Source organism: Hyperoodon ampullatus (genome assembly GCF_949752795.1).
Source record: "Hyperoodon ampullatus genome assembly, chromosome: 3".
Classification (NCBI taxonomy): Eukaryota; Metazoa; Chordata; class Mammalia; order Artiodactyla; family Ziphiidae; genus Hyperoodon; species Hyperoodon ampullatus.
The window spans coordinates 140437775-140463730 of NC_136916.1; the positions used below are offsets into that span (position 1 = coordinate 140437775).

At 36.3% G+C, this 25956-nt stretch overlaps 1 protein-coding gene across 1 annotated transcript; it reads left to right on the forward strand.

Moving 5' to 3' along the window:
• Positions 1-234: 234 nt before the first annotated feature.
• On the forward strand, positions 235-24413 carry SNAPC1 (small nuclear RNA activating complex polypeptide 1; the record flags this gene model as incomplete). The annotated part of the gene is made up of 10 exons (XM_079699944.1): positions 235-362; positions 2790-2949; positions 3113-3253; positions 3675-3779; positions 8373-8531; positions 10070-10138; positions 10845-10907; positions 13551-13701; positions 21179-21277; positions 24361-24413. 10 exons carry the CDS (start codon positions 235-237, stop codon positions 24411-24413), a joined length of 1128 nt encoding a protein of 375 aa, XP_079556070.1.
• Between the last annotated feature and the right edge of the window lie 1543 nt (positions 24414-25956).

Here is a 25956-nt window from a genome sequence, read left to right on the forward strand (position 1 = left end):
CTCTAAGACAGCTGAGCTGCTAAAAGCAAATGCGACAACGCATGCGCAGTAAACATCGCGCTGTCTTGGGCGGACCCGGCTGGAGGTGGAGCTGCCGGAGCCGGATGTAACGTCACGGGGCCGGATATCACGGAGGGTGTGTGCGTGTCCTGTCGTAGGGGGCGGGGCTCAGAGCCTGGTTTCCTCGGCTACCCTCGGCTGCTGGACCGCGCATGGCGTCCCAGCTTTGCAGCTATGGGGGCTCCTGCAGGTTTGAAGGCAGACTGTGAGGCGCTGCTCAGCCGCTTCCAGGAGATGGACAGTGTGCGCTTCGAGGACTTCACCGACCTCTGGAGGAGTATGAAGTTCGGGACCATCTTCTGGTGGGTGTTTCTTGTCCACTACCCGCCTGCCTCCCCGCTCAGAGGCGGCGTGACAGGTTTCTTCCTTCCCCTTCGCTTCGCCGCATCTGGGAAGGGCTGAGAAAAGTGGCAGTCTCTGAACACTGCCTCCATCTCCCCTGAGCTCTCACCTGTACTTGGCCGCGCGCTTCCCCTGGGCGATTTCGTTGGCATGGGTTCCTTCTATTTGCGGCCTCCTCCCGAATACGTATATCTCTACTTGGCCGCCCTGCTAAACTCTTCTACTTCCAGTGCTTCACCCGGACCTAGGTCACCATCTTTTGCCCTCCTCTAGTCTCGTTTTCTTAGAACTCCATGTTTAAAAACAAAACAAACACACAAGCAAAGACAAAACCCTGCATGATTGAATCCATTTTTCACACAACCGCCGAAGTTCTAAAGTGCAAATTTGCTCACGTCACATCCTTGCTTCCCACTCTTCAGTGGTTTCCATTGCCTTTGGGGTGCAGCTCAAATTCCCTAACATGGCTGGCAAGACGTTTCGTGACTGGCCTCTGCCCATCGCTGCACCTTCATCGACCAGTCCACTCCATGCACTCGCTTTCTTGCTGCAGCGTCTGCTCGCGGCCATCTACAGGCGTTTCCTCAGCCTAGAGCTTTACCCCCAGCTCCCTTTGCCTGGCTACCTTATTCTTCACTCAGGTTTAAGCTCACATGACAGTTCTTCAGGGAAGGCTTCCTTTGCCCTTCAAGACTAAATAAGGTGTTCATGCTCTCTTTCTCCTGTAGTACTTTGTGCTTATTTTATCTCTTGACTTTTTTTTTTTTTTTTTTTTTTTTTTTTTTGCGGTACGCGGGCCTCTCACTGTTGTGGCCTCTCCCGTTGCGGAGCACAGGCTCCGGACGCTCAGGCTCCGGACGCGCAGGCTCAGCGGCCATGGCTTACGGGCCTAGCCGCTCCGCGGCATGTGGGATCTGGGATCTTCCCGGACCGGGGCACGAACCCGCGTTCCCTGCATCGGCAAGCGGACTCTCAACCACTGCGCCACCAGGGAAGCCCTGTCTCTTGACTTAACCACATTTTATTATAAGTGTGTAGTTCAGAAGGCAGTATAGTTTAATGGTTAAGAGCATAGATTATGGAGTCCAACTGCCTGAATTTGATCAGAGTCCACTAACTGTGATTATATGGTAAGTGTACTCTAAGTGCTCAATAAATATTCACTGTTATTATTATTACTTTTAAATTTACCTTCCACTAGATTGAGCTCTGTGAGGACAGTAACTGGATGAATCTGGTATTCCATTAGCGTAATACTTACAATATTGAAAAGGCTAAATAATTGACTGAATGAATGAGTCCTTGTGATTAAAACTCTGTGTTTTGCTGAATAAAATGTAAACGTTCTCTCTTTTCTCTTAGTTGATGTAAAATAACTACCTGTGTAGTTTGTATATTGTAGTGGATGGAGAATGGAGAACCGTTTGTTGTACAGTTAATGAAAGGAGAGGAACTAATTTTTTTTATTGGTAGTAAATGTAATGCATTTATAGCTGTATTTAATCCATAGAACAACTCTGAGATCAGTAATTATCCTTGTTTTATAGATGAGGAAATTGAGGTTTAAGAAGGTTAAGTAATTTCTCCATGATCACGCAACTAGGTGGTAGAGTAGATATTGAAACCAGTGTGTCTTACTGTTTCTGAAACCCATGATCTTTCACTGTATCCCTCTTGGGAAAAGTGGTAGTTTAGAAAAAATTTTCTGGGGTTACCCCAATTCTTTCTCTCTTTTTTTTCTTTTTTAATATATTTATTTATTTATTTATTTTTGGCTGCATTGGGTCTTCATTACTATGTGCGGGCTTTAGTTGCGGTGAGCGGGGGCTAATCTTCGTTGTGGTGGGCGGGCTTTTCATTGTGTTGGCGTCTCTTGTTGCGGAGCACGGGCTCTAGGCGTGCGGGCTTCAGTAGCTGTGGCACGTGGGCTCAGTAGTTGTGGCTCATGGGCTCTAGAGTGCGGGCTCAGTAGTTGTGGCGCACGGGCTTAGTCGCTCCACGGCATGTGGGATCTTCCCAGACCAGGGATCGAACCCGTGTCCCCTGCATTGGTAGACGGATTCTTAACCACTACGCTACCAGAGAAGCCCCCTACCATGGTTATTTTATATATTAAATATTTTAAATTATTAACCAGTGATAATTTATAACCCCACTCCTTTTGCTCCCAATTCAGCAATAAATTTGATGCTTTAGGAAGATGCATCATGTTTACCTAGTGTCTCAATGTAAGAAGCACAGCAGAAAATTAGGTCTTCTTGCTTAAATCATGAAAGGATCAGATGTGGAATGCCCATCCACTTTCTAGCAGCTGCTATTTAAACAAGTATATACCTCTTCTGTTATTTTTTTTCACAGCCATAATATATTTTCTCTTTGTTTTCTAGTGGTAGAATGAGAAATTTAGAAAAGAACACGTTTACAAAGGAAGCTTTGGCTTTGGCTTGGCGATATTTTTTACCTCCATACACCTTCCAAATCAGAGTTTGTGCTTTGTATCTGCTGTATGGATTATATAACACCCAACTGTGTCAACCAAAACAAAAGGTAATATTCGGTGAGTTGTTTTCTTCCAAAAGAAATATGAAACAGGTACAATATTTTCACAACCAACTGATTTAAATAGAAATGCCATTGCTTCAAAATTATAATACATTTGTGAAAAAAGATTTACATTTACTAATGACTTTTTTATTCCTCTTGTTTGCAGATTAGAGTTGCCGTGAAAGATTGGGATGAAATTTTAAATTTTCAGCAAGATTTGATAAATGCACAACATTTTGATGCAGCTTATATTTTTAGGAAGCTACGACTAGACAGAGCATTTCACTTTACAGCAATGCCTACATTGGTATGTTATCTAAAATAGATTGTTTCTCAAAATGAGAAATTATGCTTTATTGTCCATAAAGTACCTAAGTCTCCAGAAAGTGGAAAGACTATTATGTAGTTTCCAATACTCGAAGAAAGGCTTCTTAAAATAGGAAACAGTGTTGGGGATTCCTGGCAGTCTATTGGTTAGGACCCGGCGCTCTCACTGCCGAGGGCTCGGGTTCATTCCCTGGTCGGTGAACTAAAATCCCACAAGTTGCGTTATTTCAAAAGTCTAACAGTCTTTGAAACATGGATTATTTAATAAATATATACTTAGAGCTGCTTTTTTTTTTCATCCATGTTTACTGATAGACAGTTTTTGCTGCTGGCTTACTTATTTCAGTACTTAAAATATATCTTATAAAAGACATCTTTTAAAGACATTCATTATTATTTAGCTGTTGTACAGAATGAAGAAAAGAATTCAACGACCTGAAGTTACTGAAGACTTTAAGGACCCAAGTGATCATGTAATGAAACTTATCACTTCTGATGTATTAGAGGTAAATTTGTTCTTATGTTCCTGAATTTTTTAAAAAAATTGTTTTATTAACTACGTATTGAGGTTATACCTTCATCTACTGGATACTGAAATTTTTTCTAATGCTTTTAACCAATCATAGAATGCTATTACATTCTCTAAAGTGTCAGGAATATTACATCCTAAATATATCAAAATTTCTGGAATAAATCTTGAAACACAGTGAGAAACAGAAAGATGTAGAAGACTTGTCTTGGACTAAGGATATTTAGATTCAAATACTGAAACCACTATTTGTATTTGACTTTAGATAGGTCATAAAACAAGAATATAGTGACATTATTTTTTTAACAATATATGTTCATTTCCTAAGTTCCTTTTTACAATGCTTGTGTAAAAACCCACCACTGAAAACAGTGAAGCTATTTCGATGAAACGAAAATTTGAAGTCAAGAATAATGGATAAGGGGTACGGTCTTAAAACAGCTTTTCCATCTAATATATTTTGGTATTTTATCTGAGTTGTGCAGTGTTGAGAAAAATCTTCTTTTGCATTGATAAGTAGTGATACAGAGTTTTACCTGAGTGGAAATGTTGCCCTGAGGTTAAAACAAAACCTCACTAAATGGCTGCAGCCTTCTAATCAGTGATCCATTCTCTTTTCAAAAGAATGGATTCATACGTACACAGAGAGTGCGCAGAGCGAGCATGAGCAGGTGGGGGCCTTAGTCATGTGTTTTTCATTTCTTTGAGCCTTAGTTTCACCCTCTTTAATATTAGGATTGCAACCCTTATTTCATCCAGTTGTAAGAATCGAGACAAACTTGTACCTGAAGAGTGCTGAGTGTGGGCTACAGCACATAGTAGACTCTTCTTAGTAAATGTTACTGCTTTTCCCCCGAACCCTGTTCAGTCTTTTCCTATATCAAGAATGAAAGAGGGATCAGATCTTTGATTTGCTCAAATGTTTCTCTGTGTTCTGGGTGCTGCCATGTTCTAATAACTTTAGCAGTTAGGTTGCATCTATGATTTTCTAATTCAGATAGCAAATTGATTTTTGAAAGTGCTCTGGGTCTGCTCTGTATACTGACTTTATTTTTGAGCAAGAATTGCTAATCTGGGGTCCATGGATGGCCTTGAAAGGTTCATGGATCCCTTTCCCCCCTAAATTGTATTGAAAATTATTATACGTATGGACGCTTGGTTAGGGTGAGGTACTCTATCCTCAGATTCGCAAAGGTATTCATGCCCCCCAAAATGTTAAGAATTACTCAGTTAGAGGGAAATTGTTTGCTAAATATCTAAAGACATGGTATAGTGCAGGAGCTCTACAAGATGTTTTGTGTATATTATTTTACTTTTTAACAACATCCCTGCAAATTAGGTGTCTTAAACAATTTAAAATTTTTTGTTAATTTTTTTTAAAGTAGGTGTTTTTATCCCTGATGTAAAGTTGAGGAAACTGAGGCACAGAGAAATTAAGTTAGGAAGTGATGGAGCTAAGGTTCTGTATGGCTGCAGTGCCTATTTGTTGGATAGCAAAGGCCTTCTCTGAGCTGGGACTGGGGTAGGAAATATATCATTTGCAGACATCTCGTGAAGTATAACAAGAATTAGGATCTTTGCCCTCTAGCAGCTGAGCAAGAAAGAGGTGGGAGAAGATTATGTAGAAAAATAAATGTGAGAAAAGAACTTTGTATAATAGAGAGAATTTGTATTTTGTCTTTTTGGCAGAGGGGAATCATTTAGAAGTTTTAGAGATTGGAGAGACTTAGAGTATATATTTAGGTTTGGGGTAAGGAGCCAGTTAGAAGGAGGGTTTGTGTAGAAGAGAAGTAGCACAGTCCCTGCTGTGAGGTGGTGGGTCTGTGACCAAGAGCCTGGTGGAGAGATTAGCCTTGAGCAGGAGAAGGCACTTCTTCCTTTGAAACCTTAGGGAGGGAGGTGAAAAAATGGATTCCTATAATTGGTTGTGAAGAAGAGAAGCAGAAGGCAAACAGACCCGATAGCCTGAACTTTAAGAGGCCTCCTGCCAGAATCAAGAATTGAGATTTGGAATAGCCGTTGCAGAGAGTGAAAGATGTTGGGATACCAGAAAGGATTTGCCAAGAAGTACTGATGTGAATTATAAAGAGAGAGGCAGAGAATGTTCTATAACAGTAAGATGTTGTTCTTATCAGTATTCTCCCAATGAAAAAAAGATGATTTGAACCCAGTTGGTTGTAATTTTTGATTGTTGACTAATTTAGTGGTAGAATGTTAATTTTTTTCAACATACATTGCTAAACTTTTTTTTTGTTTTCATTTTAAGCTCTTTTACTACAATGTGTTGAATTAAAGATTCCTCTGTTAGATAAATTGTATATGTCAGCAAGCAGGTATGGGAGATTTTGGAGAACAGCTGGGGTGATGCACAAAGCCACATTCTTTTAGGGTGATTTGAGAGGAGGGTCAGAAGGGCCAGGCTATGAAATGCCTATTCCTAGAAGCTTCTAGGAATGGAATAGTCTGTGTGAAGTCATCCTGACTTTATCTGGCATCTTTATCTTTGGTAGCCTTTTCCTTCAATACCTGTGTTGGCTTTATTTGTCCTGTCCTAGCATAGCCCATGACCCATTTTCATTGATAATCCCTAAATTTAATACTTTTCTATTTTCCTTCTACTGCCTACAAATGCTATTAAGTCTTCATGTCAGCATACTTGAATTCTGGTCATGATTCTGCCACTCATTAGTTCTCTTTTGTGGTTAAGGAGGTATAATAAAATAAGAGAATAGGATATTGAATCAAATTATCTGATTTTTAAAAAAAATTGAGGTATAATTGATATAACATTATATTAGTTTCAGGTGTATAACATAATGATTTGATATTTGTATATATTGCCAAATGATGACCACAGTAAATCTAGTTAACATCCATCACCATACATAATTACAAATTTTTTAAGGCATCTGCCTTCTAATTCCAACTCTGCTACTTGAATATGACCTTTAGCAAATCATTTCACTTTTGAATCTGTTTCTTCATTTATATTTACAATTATAATAATGGCATTACCTGTTGAGTATTCACCATGTGCCAGGAACTATGCTGAATGTTTTTTGTATGTTATCTCACCAATCATCATAATAACCCTGCAGAGGAGATAGTATTTTCCCAGTTTTAAAAACAAGGAAACTGGGGGACTTCCCTGGCAGTCCAGTGGTTAAGACTCCCCACTTCCACTGCAGGGGGCGTGAGTTCGATCCCTGGTCGGGGAACTAGGATCCCACATGCTGCGTGGCATGGCCAAAAGAATAAATAAATTAAAAAAAATAAAAACAAGGAAACTGAGGATCAAGAAGTTGAGTAATTTGCATAAAGTAAGACACAGACACTGGATTTGAATGTCCAGGTGTGTAAAGCTCCAAAGCCTATACACTGTCTTTTATTTCTTAATCCTTTGATTTTGTATAGTGGTTTACATCATACAGAATACTTCCACTTGTATAAGCTCACTTAATACTTTCATAGTGCGTTAGGTGTCGTGCATTAGGTGTCGTTACTTCATTTTGTACAAATGTGGAACGTGATTCTTAGACTGAAGGATTTGCTCAAGGTCACAATCTAGCAAGTGACGGAATTCAGGCTCAAAACCAGGTCCAGCTAGTGGTCTTTGCCCTGTATTGTAGTGCATGTAAAATAATGGGAATATAGCACATTGTACTGTGTAAAAAGTTAGGGGCTTCCCATGTCTGGACACTCTTCCCCGTTGAAGATCTTGCATATATGAGCACTCACCACTCCTGAGCAGTTTTGAATTCCTTGAACAGATATCTATCGAGTCCGTCAAAATCTCCTAGAAATGCATTGAGTAACCTGTCTTGGGGATGACTCAGAGGTTGTTGACCATCTGTGATGGATAGTTCTCTGCTGGTCTCTGAGCCAAGTCCCAGTGCTGGTTTTATGTGATTCTTAAGTCCGCCTGCCGTATTTATGCTACCTTTCTCTTTACCCTGTATACCTGCCCATTTGTCTGGAGTTTTCTGGGGGAGGAAGGTCTAATAAATGCTGCCTCAAATGGTGTCATACATCACTATTTCATTTAATCTTGACTCTTATCACTGAGGTAATGAGGAAGCTTATAGGGACAGGCACAGAGCTTTGAGATTTGTGAACGTCAGCCTATCTCTGTGGAGGATTGGGAGAGAGTCATTAGATAGGAATTTCCAGCTGAGCATAAAGAACTGTGTAAATATCCTTCATGTGACAATATGAAATAAAAATGTGATCTTAGTTATCAGGAGTAATACTTAAAGGTATGCTATACTATAAATAATTTTTGTTACATCCAGGAATGCAATCTTATGTTAACTAGTCTCTCCCCATCGTTTCTGTATACAGTGTGTATTGCCTAATGTTTGTTGAGTTGAACTCAATGATTCCATACTTCTGGAAAGCAGACTCTTAATAATGTTGTACTAGTTTGCATAATTATATCATTTTCAATGTACTGTAGTATGTTATTCCTTCTCAACTCTGTCACTTTGGAAAGTGATTTTATTTTGTTCTGGTTTTGCCTTTAAGTTTCTCCTTGAAAATTGAATTAAAGGACTGATCGTTTCACTTTTAGGAAATGCTGAATGTTCATGACCATTATCAGAGAATGAAACATATGATTTCAGCTGATAGATCCAATCCAGACAAAGCCCTCAGCTTGATAAAGGACGATTTTTTTGACAATATCAAGAACATAGTTTTGGAGCATCAGCAATGGCACAAAGACAGAAAGGTTTGTAACTGTTTGATATGTCACCTTTGCATTTGCATCATACGTGACTGGCTAGACATGGGTGAGGACGTTGAGAGGCAGCCTTGCTTAGTGGCTACCCCCTGTGAAGCTAAGATCTGGAGTGCTTTACTTTTTTAGTATCAGCTTTGCCAGTTATTAGCCATGTGATCTTATTTAATCTTACAAATGGATTTTATATGTAATTATATAACATATTATTAAATAATTATAATTAATAATTGTAATTATATAATATATAGCTAAATAATATCCATTATACACACACACACGTACACTATGTAGTATACATAATTATAGAGGAATAAATAGTCTTGGTGTGCCATGGATTTATTACAATCTTTATAATTTAGCATTCTCCAGAGGTTACACATTGGCAGTCTTTGGGCCAAATCCTGCACATACTTTTTTTTTTTCTTTGCATAGCATTGTTCCTAATATTAAAAAAATTTGAATTAATTACCAACATTTGAATATTTGTGGACTTAACTTAAAATTCCAGACATCCAACTTCTGTTAAAAGTGAGACGTTTGGTAACACTGGTCCTGCTTTGCTGCATGGCAGTGGACAGCTAGACTTGAGTGATGGCTTCTCCCATTGTGACAGAGCATGTGCTTTCTGTTTCTCATGTGCTCTACCTGCCTTCCTTTATCCATTTACAAATCGCATCAACACAAGTCTTCCATTTAGTTTTCTGATCCAAATACTGATGCTAGAACTGCCCATATTCCATATTAGCCTTTTCAGCTAGAGAAACTTTTTTACTCCAGAAACCTGAAGACCAGCCTTGCTAAATTTACTTTTGAAACCACTACTCCATCTAATTTTACTAAATACTTCTAGGAAAAAATAAGTAATTTCTGATTACTTACTATGTGTTTGATAATGTGTTAGTGTTTCCACAAATGCTAGATAGGCACTATTATCTTATATAGCATTTTTCAGAGAGATTCATTGCTACTTTTTGGATTATATAAAGGGAGATGGCTCAAAACTCAATTTTAGAAAAGATAAACAAGGAAAGTGATGAGGAGATAACAGCCTTGGGAAGAAGGAAATAATTTGCTTCCTCTCCGGACATTTATTTTAATGAGAGCACATTTTAGAATGTTTGAATACTTTAAGTGCTACAAATGGGTTGCACAAATGACCTAGGCGCTTAACATAAACATCTATTGTAGCGCTGTCTTTTAACAACGCTCTTTAATGAGCATTACTAAGACCTTTGAAAACCTGAAGGAAAGGAGAATAAACCAGTTTTCTCACTACCACATAAAGTGCATGTCATCTGTCATTAGTTAGGAGGATTTAGGTATTATCTTGATGAATTTTGTAACTCTTCTTTAACCTAACCATGATCTTAATGTCAGGTGGTGAACCATGTTTTGATACTGAGAAATATTCTTTTAGTTTTTTAGTAATTAAAGTAAATGATTTTCATTGTTCTGAAATTGATTTTCCGTTAATTTTTAGTTGGTTTGAATTGGAAATGTGTAAATATACTTTTTTGATCTTTCAGAATCTATCCTTAAAATCGAAAGCTAAAGATGGAGAAGAAAAGAGTGAAGGAAATTCACAACAATCAGAGGTCAGAAAAATTCACTATGTGATTGCTTATGGGGCAGTAGTTTGGTTAGCTTCTTTTCATTTTATGTGTGGCTGTGATTCTGTATATTAACCATAATGTCCCATGGTCAATATTCTAATACATATCTCAGAAAATTCTGTAACATGGCTTCTATGAAGGGCTAGCCTGTTCTCTGCTGGAAACCTTGTGAAAGACCACATCAGTTATAGATTGGGAGTGGGATGTTCACAGTTTTCAGCAGGGAGAGGGAAGGATGGTGGTGGAAGGTGTCCTCAGTCCTGACGGGCAGAGTAAGGCTTTTGTAATACTATGTCTTTTCAGCCTTTCATTCAGTGTGAAGCATAAGCTACTATTTACTGCTTTCTGTCTCCAGAGTTTTCATCCATCTTAGTGGATGAGGCAAGGAGCCATCTTTGGGCATAGGAAGATGAGGAGGGAATGGCCTGGTCACCAGGAATTTCATTCATATCCTCCTTAAGTCCTGAATGAAGACAGTCCACAGCCATGGGGATGTTATCATGGCACCTGTTAGAAAGTAGTGCATGTTTATATGCCTTTACTTAATATATGTCCAATAAATGTTAGTTCCTTTTACCCTACCTTCTCAAATCTTATTTCTGATAAAAAAAATACTTGGGAATTCATAATTTCACTCAGTGTTTGTGTGTTTTAACTTTTTCCTTTTCCTGTTTATTTTTACTTCCAGAGAAGTGAAAGGGCAGAAACATTAGCGGAAATAAAATCAAGGGCCTTTTCAGTTTTTGTTCAGGTAAGTTATTTCTTTAATAAGGTAATTTAGAAATTTGTGTGATGCTTTTTTAGTCACATTTTAATTTTTTCATCTAAGTAACACTTGTGCATAGTTTTAACTAATAATACTGTAAAGTTTATATAATCCAGCAGTCTCCTGCTCTACCACTTCCTGCCCCTGTACTTCTGATCTCAGGAGGCAACCATCTTCACCCTTTTCTCTTTTATTTCTTCTGGTATTTACCTAGAATTTTGATGCCACTGTTCTTTATTGTCTTCCAGCTTCTAGTATTCCTGATCATGGAAGGCTTTAGGATTTTCTCTTTATCCCTGGAGCTCTGGAGTTCCATGATAATGCACCTTGGTGTAGGTCTTTTTTCCATCATTGTCCTTGGCTCGCATGGTGGACATCCTTTTGATCTGATAGCCTTCAGTTCTGAGGGATTTTTGTATCGTTTCTTTGATCGAATTCTTTGCTGCATTTTTATTTTCTTATTTTTCTGTTTTTATCTGTTTTCAGAGAGATTTCTTAAACTTTATCTTCTGAACCATTATATTGAATTTTTATGATTTCTGCTGACATTATTTGATTACTAAGCTTTTTTTTCTTGTTCTCTGAATCTTTTCTTACTTAAAAAATGTATTCCTTATCTTTTTGTTTTTCTGGATGCAATATGCTTATCTGCTTGAGGATGTTAATTCGTTTTTTGAAGTTGCCTCCTTTTTCCCCAGAGTTTTTATTTTTGTTGATTCCGTTCTCTGTCATTCATTTTGTTGGCTTTTTTCAAACGTTTGAAGATCCTCAGATCATTAAGAGTGGTCATGTGGAGATACAGCCTTTTAGCCTTCATGCTTTTCTTGGATCTAGTCATTTTTACCAGAGAGCAGGCTTCCATTCCCTTGCCTGGGGGAGGAAAGTGGTAAATAAGCCCAGCTGCCAATGTTTTGGGTGCCTACAGAGAATCTGCCAACAGGCTCACCGTTCCTTCTGGAGGCTTCACTCAACCCGCCTATTTCTAGTAAGAGGCTTTATCCCCTTCCTTAGCTATACTGGTTTCCTCAAGCCTTCAGCTTCTCTGGTTTAGCCTCTCCAGGGAACAAACCTCCTGTTTTCTATAGGAAGAGGTCAGTTGTTCAACTTTGAGGCTGCTAAATGGGATACTATTCCCTATGTAGATTTTTCATATATCTACCCATTTTTTTAGTCCCACTTCTGATGACCCCAATTCCTGATCCACTTGGACCAGCTTTCCTTGTAGTAACTTCCTCAATACAGGCAATTAGATTTCAGCTTTCTTCATTCTAAGTTAGCCATCAGTTTTACATTTCCAGAATTTTGTTGTTTTGTTTACAGCTGCATTGTTTCCTATTATCTCCATTTTGTGAGTTTATTCATTTTTATTCCTTTCCTCTCATTTTAGTGGAGTTTCAGAAAGGAGCACCAATAAACTCATATTTTTTTCTGTTTTTTTTTTTTTTTGTATGAATCTAAAAATGACTTTATTCTGTGGGAAACTACTATCATTCTCTGGTTGTAGAAATAAAAAGGAATAAATGAAAAAATTAAAAGTGACTATAGATTAGTTAAGTGTTATATATTTGCTGTACTACAGTAAATTGAGTACAAAATATTGTTGAATGAAAGCATCAAGTACAATAAATTAATTATTCCAAATTCTTTTAAACCAGGACTATTTCCATATTATATAGGCTAATTGTTGTTTAATGTATTTCTTAAGACATTATGCAATACTTTAAAAAATTATTAAACAATTAAATTATAATCCCCATAAATTGTTATAAGAGTGTGTTATTGCATAGTTGTAGTTTTTTTAATTATTGAGGTATAATTAACATACAGTGCATGGTAGCTTTTAAACTGTTGTTAATACCTACACCACATATATGACATTCACTGAAAACTCCTGTAGTCAGGGCTCTGCTTAAGCAAATAAGGGAATTTATTGACTGATGTAACTAAAAAGTCCTTGGACTGTCCCTCCATTTCTCACCTCTTATGTTGCTTTCATTGCCTTCAAGTGCAATTCGTGACAGCTCCAGCCTTTCATGTTCCCAGCTTTAGGTTCAGTGGAAAGGGAGAATTTTCCTTTCTAATAGTTAAACAAAATTCTAAAATTGAGTTATATCAGCTATGATGCAGATCACACACCCACCCCTGAACAAATCATGGTGGCCCTGGGAATGTGAAACTCAATTTGACTAGATCAGGGCCATATGGCCATATGTAGAGCCAGGCATAAAGTAGTTCCACTTGAAATACATGGTGCTAACTAAGGAAAATAAAACTTTGTTAGAAGAAAAGGAGAATAGGTATCAGGCGGTAAAAATGGCAGTACTTGTCCTTTACACCTCCATTTCCCAGCCATTGCAACTGTAATAGTTTAACCCAACAAGGACATTTTAACCCCGTTTGAGCAGATGAGGATGACAGCTGCAGGGAACTCTTCCTGTTGTAAAGCTAAAAGAGTATATACATGTAACAGGTATTAACCAAGCGAGTATCATGGTAAAGTACTTTATGACAAGTATTTCTGTGAATCTTTCCTCATCTTTGATTGTCTGTTTTGTTGTTCCCTAAATCACCTGTCAGTTGGGTTCATTTTGCAATTCATTGTAATTAATTGGATTTGCAACTATTTAGGCATCCAAGTCAAGAAGGCATCGTCAGGCCAAACTTGATTCTTCTGACTCTGATTCTGCATCTAGTCAAGGACAAACCAAAGCAACTAGGAAAAGAAGAAACCAAGAGACGCTGAAACCAGCAGGAAGGAAGATGTCTTCCAGAAACAGAGGTAACTTTTTGAGACTTAAAAAGGGAAAACAGGTCTTATTTACAACCTCCTCTCACCATGTTTTCTTTATTAAAAAGGATTACTTGTTTAAAAACCTTGTGAGATTTAATATTAAAAATAAATTATCTTATATTCTTGGAATCTTAGTACTGAAAGGGACTCTAGGAGTCATCAAATTCATCATTTCATAGATGATGAAATTTAGGCCCATACAGATTAAATAACTTGTCCAAAGTGTTACAGTTAGATGGTTATAGAATCAATCCAGAATTATCCAGAGCATACTTTATTAGTAATTTTTGTGTGTGAATCAAACTTATATGTAGAATAAGGTACGATAAGTAATACATTCTATAAACCATATTTTCCTTTCACTTCACTAGCTAAGCTGTACCTGCTTTTTTCTTGAAATAGTTTATCTATAAAATTACTTTTGGTATTTAGTTTAAAAAAAAATGACTATAGGGCTTCCCTGGTGGTGCAGTGGTTGAGAGTCCATCTGCCGATGCAGGGGACACAGGTTCGTGCCCCGATGTGGGAGTATCCCACGCGCCGTGGAGCGGCTGGGCCCATGAGCCATGGCCGCTGGGCCTGCGCATCTGGAGCCTGTGCTCCGCAACGGGAGAGGCCACAAAGTGAGAGGCCCGTGTACCGTAAAACAAAACAAAACAAAACAAAGCAAAACAAAACAAAACAAAATGACTATATACTCAAAAAGTTTAATTTTTAAGCATTTCACAAATAGTATATGTTCACCATACATAAAGTTGGAATCTGATTAGCAGGCTCAGAGGGAAAAAAAGGAGTATTAGAAACATAGTAAATATTTAGTGCCTAATATAAGAAACACAAAGCCACTGCAGCAGTATATGAAGATATGTTATAGCCTTGTAACATATTTTTTTCCTATATTGAGGCAGCGGAGGGAGAATTGAAGTTAAATACCTTTAATACAGTCCAGATATGATCAGTTCCGTAACTTAACGCTTGAAGTGCATTGAGAATTCAGAGGAGGAGAAACCACATTAGTTAAGGATAATCAAGAAATACTTCAGAAGGAGAATGTTTTTAGTTTTCTTTACAGAGCTAGCAGATATTGTGAAGAGAACTGTTAGACTAATCTCACTTATAAGTATTAATGAAAAAATTCTAAGTTTTATGTATCAAAAGAATCTCAGATACAAAACAACTTGACTGCGTACATTCATTCTGAGATGCAGGGATGGTGCAGTTAGGAATCTATCAATATAATTTGCCATATAAATAGGTTAAAGGGGAAAACGTGAATTCATTTTAATAGTTACCCAAGAACACATTTGATAAAATCCAGCATCCATTCTTGATTTGAAAAAATATCCTCCAGATGTAGGGAGTCAGCAAACTTTCTGTAAAGGGCCAGATAGTAAATGTTTTAGGTCCAAGTAGAACCTTCATACATTTCTGGTGGGGATACAGAAAGGTATAGTCACTCTGGAAAACTGGCAGTTTCTAATAAAGTTAAACATATACTTACCAAATAACACAGCAGTCCTACTCCTTGGTATTTACCCAAGAGAGGTGAAGACTTATATTCACAGAAAAATTGCTACGCAAAAGCTTATAGCAGTTTTATTCATAATTGCGAAAAATTGCAATCAGCCTAAATATCTTCAACTGGTCATTGTATAACAAACAGTGGTATAACCATACAGTGCAGTACTACTCAGGAATAAAGGCACTACTGATGCATGTAAAAACATGGATGAATCTCAGTGCACTGTGCTAAGTAACAGAAATGAGACACAAAAAAGGCTATATATGATATGATTCCATTTATAAGACATTCTGGAAAAGGTGAATCTACAGAGACGTAAAAAAGATCATCGGTTGCTAGGAACTGGGGGTGGAGGGAGGCGTTGGCTGCAAAAGGGCACAAGGGAAATTTTTGGTGTGATGGAATTGTTCTATATTCAATATTTTGATTACAGTGGTGCTTGCACAACTATGCATTTATCCAAACTCCTAGCTCTGTACTGCATTAAAAATGGTAGTTATATATTAATTCAACCAAAACCAAACCAAAACAGAGGACATGAGGAAAAGATTGATTAGTTTGATCATACTTAAAGAAGTAACTTCTGGTAGATTAGAATGTTTTTTCTAAGGTATCAAAGATACTTAGGTTTAGAAACCTGCACAAGCATTTTTTTATTAATTATCCACCTTATTTCTTACAAGTGCAGCGGAGAGGTAAGTTGGTCAAGCTGCTTTCTTAAACATCCGGAAAACAGTTTTTTTTATGCGGTTGAAAAGGAGGAGCCGAGTGCAAGCTAGGAAAGAACTTAAATGAAAGTTCCTTTTCATCTGAAATGTTGGACACACATAACTTATGAAATTTCACTAGCCATAATTTTTTACTTAATGTAGTTACCGAAAACATTTTCATAAACTCTGAAGTTAACTTTTAAGGATGGCTGAGGTTTGTTATTGAATTTACCTAGGTGTATTAGGGAGGGTTTAACCCATGAGAAAGAAAGTACACTAAAATATGATCTGAATTAGATCCTTAATTGTAACTCAACTATTCCAGCTAACCAGCTTTGTTGCTCCTCTGAAGCAGAAGTAATTTGTTATTCTGCACCTTAATAAAGATTCAAGTGCTTACTAAAAAGTTTCTCTTTAATTAAAAGTTCATTTCCTCAAAGTAGAAAAGTATTTTTGATTTCATAGTTTTTTCAAAAAGAGGTGTCTTATATTCCATAAAATGCAAAAGATCTTGTAAAACCATTTGCAGCACATAAGATAATGCTAAACTTTTTAATTTTAGGAGAGCTGTTATAAATTAGCAAGAAAAAGACCACCACCCTTTAGAAAAATGGGCTGAGGACATGAACAGGCAATTCATGAACAAAATGGGGTTACCATGCATATGAAGAGATATTTAATTTCATTAATAATGAAAGAAATGTAAATTAAAACATGATTTTCATGTAATTTGTTATATTGGCAAAGATGAAAGGTAACTGAATACCCATTGACAGTGAAAGTGTGAGGAGGTAAAATCTGAATTTAAGTGGGAGAATGAATTAGCACATCCTTTTTAGAGAGCAATTTGAAATCATCTGTCAGTTGATTTTAATCAATTTTAAATGGACATGCCTTCTAACTTAGCAATTCAGTTTCTAGGAATTTATCCTTTACAAGTGACAAAAGCACACAGGACATTCATTGCAGGATTATTGACAAAGGCTGTTAACAACTCAAATGTTTAACATTGAAAAAATGTTTAACGTTGAAAAATCCATATAAAGGAATATTTTACAGTTATTAAAAAGCTGGAGAAAGTTCTATATATACTCACATGAAAATATGTCCAAAATATGTTGATACATTGCTTAGTGAAAATGTTTTTTTAAAGAAGAGTGTGATTCATTTGTTAATAAATATATATGTAGACACAAAACTACTATAATATAAAATAGATAAACCACAAGGTCCTGCTGTATAGCACAGGGAGCTATATTCAGTATCTTGTAGTAAACTGTAACGGAAAAGAATCTGAAAAAGAACAATATGTGTGTATATATATGTATATGTATATATGTGTGAGAGTGTGTGTGTGTGTGTGTATCTATATATATATAAATAAATAAACTGAATCACTTTGCTGTACACCATAACATTGTAAATCAACTATACTTCAATTAAAAAATGTAGACTGAAGTACAATATATATCATTGAAGAAATCTAGAAGCATATAACAATGATTAATTCTCAGGGATGGGAAATTTCTAAGTCCATAAATTTCTGTGTTTGACTTTTATGTGATAACCGTATGTTTTGTAATCAGGAAAAATCCAAAGATTAAAAAACAAACAAATGTAACAAGAATTCCTTAGACTAAGGCAAGTAGAGGGATTGGCATGAAAAGAGGCAAGGTAGTTGGAAGTACAGCGTGTGAGGGGCCCATTTTGCCTGGAGCGTAAAGGATGTGCTGAAGAGTTACTGTTAACGTGGAAAGATATGTTGAGGATTATATTGTGACCAGGCCTTAAATGTGGAACTAAGAAGTTTGGACTTCATTCAGTAGGCAGAGGGGAGTCATGTGAGACTTCTGAGCAAGCAAGTGGTACGACCAGTTTTCTTTGAAGAAAATCAATCTGGGAGTAGTTTGGAAGGTAGGTGGGAACAAACTGAAAATAGGAACACTAAATAAAAGGCTATTAAGGAGTAATGAGGATCTGGCCAGGTGGCTGTAGGAATTAGACAAGCAGATTAACAGTTAGGAAAGCCCATGGATATCTATAGGTAACCAAATATTTAGGCTGGTGGAGAGGGATGAGACAAGGATGCTTAATGCCTAAGCAACTGGGGGATGTTGTGACTTTAACAGAATAAGGATCACAGAATGAAGATTTCATTTGGGGGAAGAATTTGCCCCAATCTACATTTTTAGGCTCAATTTCTGTAACAGCTGTCTAGCACGTAAATAGGTGCTCAAGTATATTGATAGGATTTACCCAAGTTTGTATTATTTAAGCTTCAGCTATACCCATTCACCATTCCTAGAACATAACACACATGCTTCTGGAAGAACATCAGTAATAGTAATGGTGATACATGACGGCGAAGATGATAACTATTATTTATGTAACGCTTATTATCTGCCAAACTTTTTTCACACGTCCAAGGTCACCTAACTAATAAATAGAGCTGAGACTTGAATGGCAGTCTGTTTGAATACAAGTCTGAATCTTTAACTGCCAAATTTGCTGTCTCTCAGGTAATTGGAAATGTGGATCTGGAGCTCCAGTTAGACACGCACTTAAGTAATTGTATTCTAGCTGCATATCCTATAATTGTATGTATTGAGATTGAGCAATTGTCTATTACTTATCATTGCATTCCACATGATTAGCTTCGAGCAGAGTAAAACTATCGACCTGACAGCCTCTGAGGAATTAGTTGTGTGGATAATTGAGGTTAATTATTTAAATGTCAAAATTTACTTTTTAAATGGTTAATTATTGTGGTTGATATCTTTCTAAAACATAGTACATTCTTCTCTGTATGTTTCTTGTTTTCTACAATGTGCATTTATTATTTTTTACATGTATTTTATGCTCTCCTATTTTCTAGAACAATGTATCCTGAACATAATTTGGTTTTCTCTTTATGATTCAAGGTTATCATCATTAGCATGTTATTTTACTGGGTTTTGTAATATAATGATCCTATCAAATAGCTTACGTGTGGGGGGCAGTTGACCTTTATACTTACGGCTTTGTGCTGCAGGACTTCGTCAGTTCTTATGTTTTTCTGTCACATTTGTTGTGGTAGGTGTCTTCATTCTGTTCTCAGTGTGCAGGCTTGTAGCAATTTTTTTCCCTTTTTGCTGCTTCTTAACTGTACTGGTTTTAAGAAACGGGTTTGCCATTATTCATACATAAATAAATGTAATTAGGTTCTGGATAAAGGAACATATCTGTGACTGAAGTTCATGAGCTTTTATTTAATATGTGGACTTTGAGATAAACATCCTGAAGTTCTGTGTTCACTTCTTGGTTCCTGGCTGCATGATAAGTGGGTGAAGCATTGTATTTTGTTTTTCAGAGCTTTTAGAGAACATTGATTTTCTTTTTTAAACTTACTCATTTAATGTAGAAATAGATCTCAAAATGTAGTTAATCATCATGTGACTAGATGAAGGGTTTTTTTTCACAGCGACAGTTTTTAACTCAGAAATCCTTCCCTTGACATTGTTGGATAGATTCTGTTAGGTTGTAAATGTGGATTTTAAAAAATCATTAATAGTTGATATGGATGGCCGTGATACAAGATTATAAAGAACAATATTAGTAATTTGAGGTAGATTGTACTGATTATAATCTTGTGAACAACTGAAAAATTTTATAGGTTCAAAATCCACCCCCCTCCACTGCCAGAAATGTGATTAGATATGGAAATAGATTACCTAAAAGATTATCTATCATCTTAAAAATCATGTAAAAAAATTATTGTATCTAATACTTAGGACTTCCAAGTAAAGGTAAAATTCTATTTTAATAACTTAATGGGAAATTGGTATTATTTTATTAAGTTTGAATTGCGTTTAAAATGGAAGCTTATTGCTACAGTTTACTCAACTGCGTCTAGAGCAATCTATTCATTCCATAAAATCTGCATCCCATTAAGATCCCAGAATACATGTGTTTAGAGCAGAAAGCTTAAACTCATCTTCATTTAATTTCTTGTCTCCTGTGCTGGCAGGTACTTATTAACATATATACTCTGTGAAATACTGTGTTATAAGATAGTTGAATCCATATTTGATGATTTATAGTTTATTGAGGCTCTAGTATATGGCAGGCACTTTTCTAAGTACTGGGGATACATCAACCTAAACAAACCAGAGTCTATCCTTGTGAAGCTTACATTTACTATTATTATATATTAAGATATGAGGTGGTGTAAGTGTTGTGGAGAAGCATAAGGAACAAAGAGTGACTGTGGGGGGCGGTTGCTACTGGGACAAGGAAGTTATGTGCTCGGTGAGACCTGATAGGACAATGGTGTTTGATAATTTGATTAGGATATTTCTTCAAGCAACAGAAAGTTGATATAGAAAACCTCCAATGTTTTGGAAAATGGAAAGTTACTGGCAAATTATGACTAAGAGAAATATATCTTGTAGAGCATATGTGGTGATACAGGAAAGTGTGTCTGCATTCAAAAACAAGGCTATTACATGGCCTCTTCAAGATCAGGAGGCTGTACGTATGTGAAGAAGTACAAATTAAGAACCTGTGTTCATAGACAATCTGAACTGTGTTTCTGAAGTTTGTGCACATTTTCCTTCACTGTAATGTGATTTTACAGCTGTTTGTTAAAATAGTGAATAATTTAATGATCCTAAAAGTAACAGGTTTTGTGTGTGCGTGTGTGCGCACGCACGCTTGTGTATGTGAGAATTGCCTTATTTTCAGGTTGTTTTATTTAATGATGGTTCCTTGGACAGCATTCCGGTGTTCAGCAACCAATATGGAATATTTGTCATTAAATCCATATCAGTCTTTTAAAAAAAAAACCAAGGCTATTAACTTTAGAATTACATTGGTGATTAATTAATAAAATTGAAGTAATACACATGATTATTCCCTGATGTCTGCAAATATAACCTATGCTGTGTGTGATAAAGGTTGAATAATATATCTATGTTTGGCTAATTTTGTTTCTTCCCTTTTCCTCTAATTACTTTGATGGAAGGATTAGAGACTGTTTTCAAAACATAGGTATAAATATATTATAAATTTATTAACACTTTTAAAAAAGCTAGGTAGTTTTATGTGCATATTTCTGTTTACCATTACAATTTTAGCTTTTAGTTTAAATATCTAATTTTTGTTATTATAATAATGTCATTATTTGTATAAAATTTTTTCTCAAAGATTAGCATTCTTTGTTTTCATATAAAATCATTTTTTCAACTATTTCCAGGTGACATGCAAAATGTACATAAGGAAGATAAATCTTTAAGTCTGAGTATGCCTGTAATTACAGAAGAGGAAGAGGAGAGTGAAAGTTTTAGTGAAACAGGTACAGATGAAATTTTATCAAACTACTTGCAGAGCATCAACGTTTAGAACCCCTGAAAAGCATGCTGCTTGGCTGTGTGTTCCTGTGATGCTTTAACTTTGATACATTGGAGAATTTTAGCGTTAATCAGACCGTTAATCATGACACTTAAAAGTAAGTGATAATACAGTAAATGAATGGATATGGAGAGGCAGGGGTCAGTCCAGGTGAGAGGTGAAGGATAGGGGAAATATCGTTACTAGTAAATGAATATCCATAATCGTGATGGTGTCTGAAGTGTATTTCTAACAAAGGGCAAAGGTTACAAAATGTGAATTACTGTATGTAACTTTTTAAAGGTTTTATTGTTAAAAAATACTTAATTTCAAATTCTAGTAAATGTAAAATTTTCACCTATGAGATGATTGTAACTAAGTGGTAAATTGCACAACGTGAATTAAAATAGCTATATCTTTGGGCTTCCCTGGTAGCGCAGTGGTTGAGAGTCCGCCTGCCGATGCAGGGGACACGGGTTCGTGCCCCGGTCTGGGAAGATCCCACATGCCGCGGAGCGGCTGGGCCCGTGAACCATGGCCGCTGAGCCTGCGCGTCCGGAGCCTGTGCTCCGCAACGGGAGAGGCCACAACAGTGAGAGGCCTGCGTACCGCAAAAAAAAAAAAACAAAAATAGCTATATCTTTTTGCATTGCTGTGATCTTAATTTGTTTGTAGTATTTGTTAAACAATAGTTTAAATAATTATTATCTCTAGTAATAATTACAGTAATGTACAGAATAAGTTACATAGCAGGCTAGGCTTGATAATTGGTAATCCATCAATGATAATGAACATAATGTATATTAAGAATCTGCCTAATGACTTTTTTTTCATTTTGGCGCTATATTCATTCAGCAAGCATTTATTGAGTGCCTATTTTGTTTCAAGTGCTTAGGTATGGGAATATAAAGATATATAGTAGAAGAGTTTAAGAACCATTTTATTTATTTATTTTTTTTTAAATTTTTTTATTATTATTATTTTTTTTTTGCGGTATGCGGACCTCTCACTGCTGAGGCCTCTCCCGTTGCGGAGCACAAGCTCCGGACGCGCAGGCTCAGCGGCCGTGGCTCAAGGGCCCAGCCGCTCCGCGGCATGTGGGATCTTCCCGAACCGGGGCACAAACCCGTGTCTCCTGCATCCACAGGCGGACTCACAACCACTGCGCCACCAGGGAGGCCCCCATTTTATTTTGATCATAGTGAGTGTAGATCTGAGCACAGTGAGTGGCTCATAGTGGACCTAAGTAACTACTGTTTAATGAATCCGATCAGTCTGTGCCCCAGAGGACCTTACAGTTTAGTGTGCAGAAAAACAACACAGTACCTTATAGTAAAGAGAAACAGGGTGCTATGGAAACATACAGAAGACAAAGACAATTAAAAGAGAGTATTTGTTCCTTCAGAAATCTGAGTTGCTTCTGTGATTTGCTTATGTCAGCATAAAACGGTCCTTTATAATCTTGTGAGTTACAGACTGTAGTTGCTTTCTAGTTTTGTCTGGTAGCTTTTATTGTGAGTAAACAATCAAACACATGCATACCTTTATGGCTGCCTGGCCAGTCCCATTCTAAAATCTATCAGCTTGTGAGTTTTAAAAATTTGGTTTTTATTAAATCATAATTACATAAGCTCATAATTACATAAGCACATAATTTAACAATTAACAGTTTTATAATACTCATTACCACAGACTTCTGACTCCCATTTTTTATTCCCTAGAGACAACTCTTTCATAATTACTTTGGTATTGATCTCCATGTTTCTAAATAACATGTTTATATTGTCACTTATTTATGTTTCAGTTCTATGAATTATCTATTGAGGGAGGCAAGAATTTAGTTCTCCTTAATATATTCTTTTTTTTCTTATTTGAAGTATAGTTCACCTACATCACTATGTTAGTTCCAGGTGCACAACTTAGTGATACGATATTTCTATACATTACAAAAAGATCACCATGACAGGTCTAGTTATATCTGTAACCGTACAAAGATGTTACAATATAATAATTTTATGTATTCTTTACCTCCCAATCCAAACACATGATACTTCCTATCACCCACCCTCTCAATATGGTTATTATTTTAGTTATATCAGTATTCAGCATGTTACAAAACATTATTAGCAGCAGGGCCATGTGATATATACTATGATTCTCCCTTAATCGGAACACTTATTGTTTGCCTTAAAGAGTTAATAATTTTTTTGCCTTATTAATTTGTTTCTTTATGTATTTATCACTAATTTACCCCCCAAACTCTTCCTCAGTGTATAAATCTCCCCTTGAAACACTCGAGCACATTAGGCATTTTATCAGTGTCATCTTCTTAAAAGAAGTCTCCTCCAGGCCTCTGACTTGCTTTACTCTGGACATCATTCTCTTGGCCTGCTGCTGCTTCTTTCCAGAAATCTGTTTTCTTTTTCCTCTTAATTTTTTCTTTGTCTTTTCTCATTCCTTTTCCTGTCACTCTCCTTTCAGTTTTCATTGGAGGGGAATATTCCTTTCTTTTACGTCTTCCATAATTTTCATGTTTTTGTGTCTTCTGTTATTTGCTTTGTTTTTAATGATCAGTAACTTTTAGGTTCACAGCTGTTTCTAGATGGACACTTACTTGAGTGTTGGTCATGGCATCTGCCATGGTAGCCGAAAAGATGTATGGTACTGCTGTTTTGGGTTACATTTTCAGGTTTAATCGGAAAGCAATTGAAATCTTAGTCACTTTCTCTTGGCACTGGCCCAGATACCTTTCAGCTCTGGCATACTGGGCCCATGCTAACTACAGGGAGGGCATACCCCTATGAAACAACCTCAGAGTAGCTTATTATCAAGTAGCATTTAGGATGATTAGGATCTCCAGTAGTAAGTTTCCAACTGCAGTATCATTTTGAAGGATAAAAGTCATGTATATGTCAGGTTTAAGATTTCTTGTATCTTTGCTGTGAAGGCGTTCTTACTATTATGCCAACCTATATAGTTTAATTGTGTGTTATCAATTAAGTATTATATTTTTTAGACCTGACAGGCTTCTTAATTTTTTGTCTTCAGAGTTCACTGCACCCAAGAGGAGAAGAAAACACAGAACAAAGAGCCTGGTATAGAGTACTTAATTTTGAGCTTTCTGACAGAAGAAAAGATTTATATTTTGTGTATTGAACAGGAAGACTGCCAATATTAAAAATAATTCTTCTGGGAAGCTGTAGGTATTTCTTTGAAATGTCAATACTTTAATATAGTTCTAGAATAAAAGTACAAAAAATTATAGTATTACTCTAAAATTTAATTTTAACATCTTTTGTGAAATATGCATAAATGATAAAATTTGGATTTAGCATGTAATAGAAATAATTCTGTTATTTGCAGATTATTGCTATTTCCTACAACTTTTTTGTGCTTTTATACTATCTTAGTACAGTTCTGGAAGAGTTAACTATTCTATTTAAAATCTTTTTTCTTGAAATATTAATGTTTATTATATGTAAATGGCTAATTATTTTATGTCTAGTTTGGTAATGTTTGTTTATGATGTATATTAGCTATTTTATATATTACGTTGTTAAATGCAATAATGTTTTTGCCTTGTTTGCTTTATTTTTTTAATATTTGAAACTTATATGGTCAGTAACTTATGTGATTGATAACTTAGGAAGCTCAGTTTCTACTTCTGTAATCAAGTATTCTTTTGTGCTTGTTTTAAAGCTCTCTTTGGCCTAACATGTCTGTATGTATACATGTATGCTTGTGTAGGTATAGATATATGTATGTATTTGTCCATTTATACATATAATATGATTACTCAATACGTTGTTTAGGTACAATATTTAAATACTGATTATTTCTAATAAAACCTTTAAGAGTGGTAATATAAATTTCAGAATGTGTCTGGTACAGAAAGTTGGTACTTAAAGAAAAGAATTCTATAGCTTCATGACTGTGCCTCTCTGTTAATTTCTCATTTGAGAGATTTAAATGGAGATTGCTTTAGCCATGGTGTTCGAATTGCTGCTGATAGCAGACCATCTCACATCATGTGGCTGTCTCAGCCTGTCTTAAAATGGATTAAACTTCATGTTGTTTTCCAGTGTGGTATATTCAGGAATTCTACAAATGCCCCGTGAGTGAAAACGTGTGTAATCTTTTAAAATCAAAATACTAACACTAGCCCGGACAAAACTTTCACTTATTAGAATCTGTGCTGTCATATTAGCCGTGAAACAAAATTGTTTCCCTTGACTGTTTCCCTTGTTTTCCTTGACTTCAGATGTTTCTGGTAACAGATAGGGCAGTTTTCATGATGTGGATATTGGGCAGAGCTTCTGGGGTTTAAATACTCTGACATTGGGGTTTAAATATTCTAACGTTGGGATCCATTATTGGCTACTTGTATACCAGGTTATTTGCTAGGATTTGTATAAACATTAAAGTTTACAGACATTGTACATCTAACAGTGAGTTGCCCTGTTATTTTTTCACAACAGTACTTTTAAAAGGTATCATTTCTCTTGTACAGTGAAGAAACTGTACCTCCGGATGGTAAGTGCCTTGTCCAGATTCACAGAGTTAATAATGCATCTGGGGTACAGATACAGGGCTCTGGCCTATAATTTCAGAGTCGTTTTTTGTAAGCCAACAGAGATGGAAATG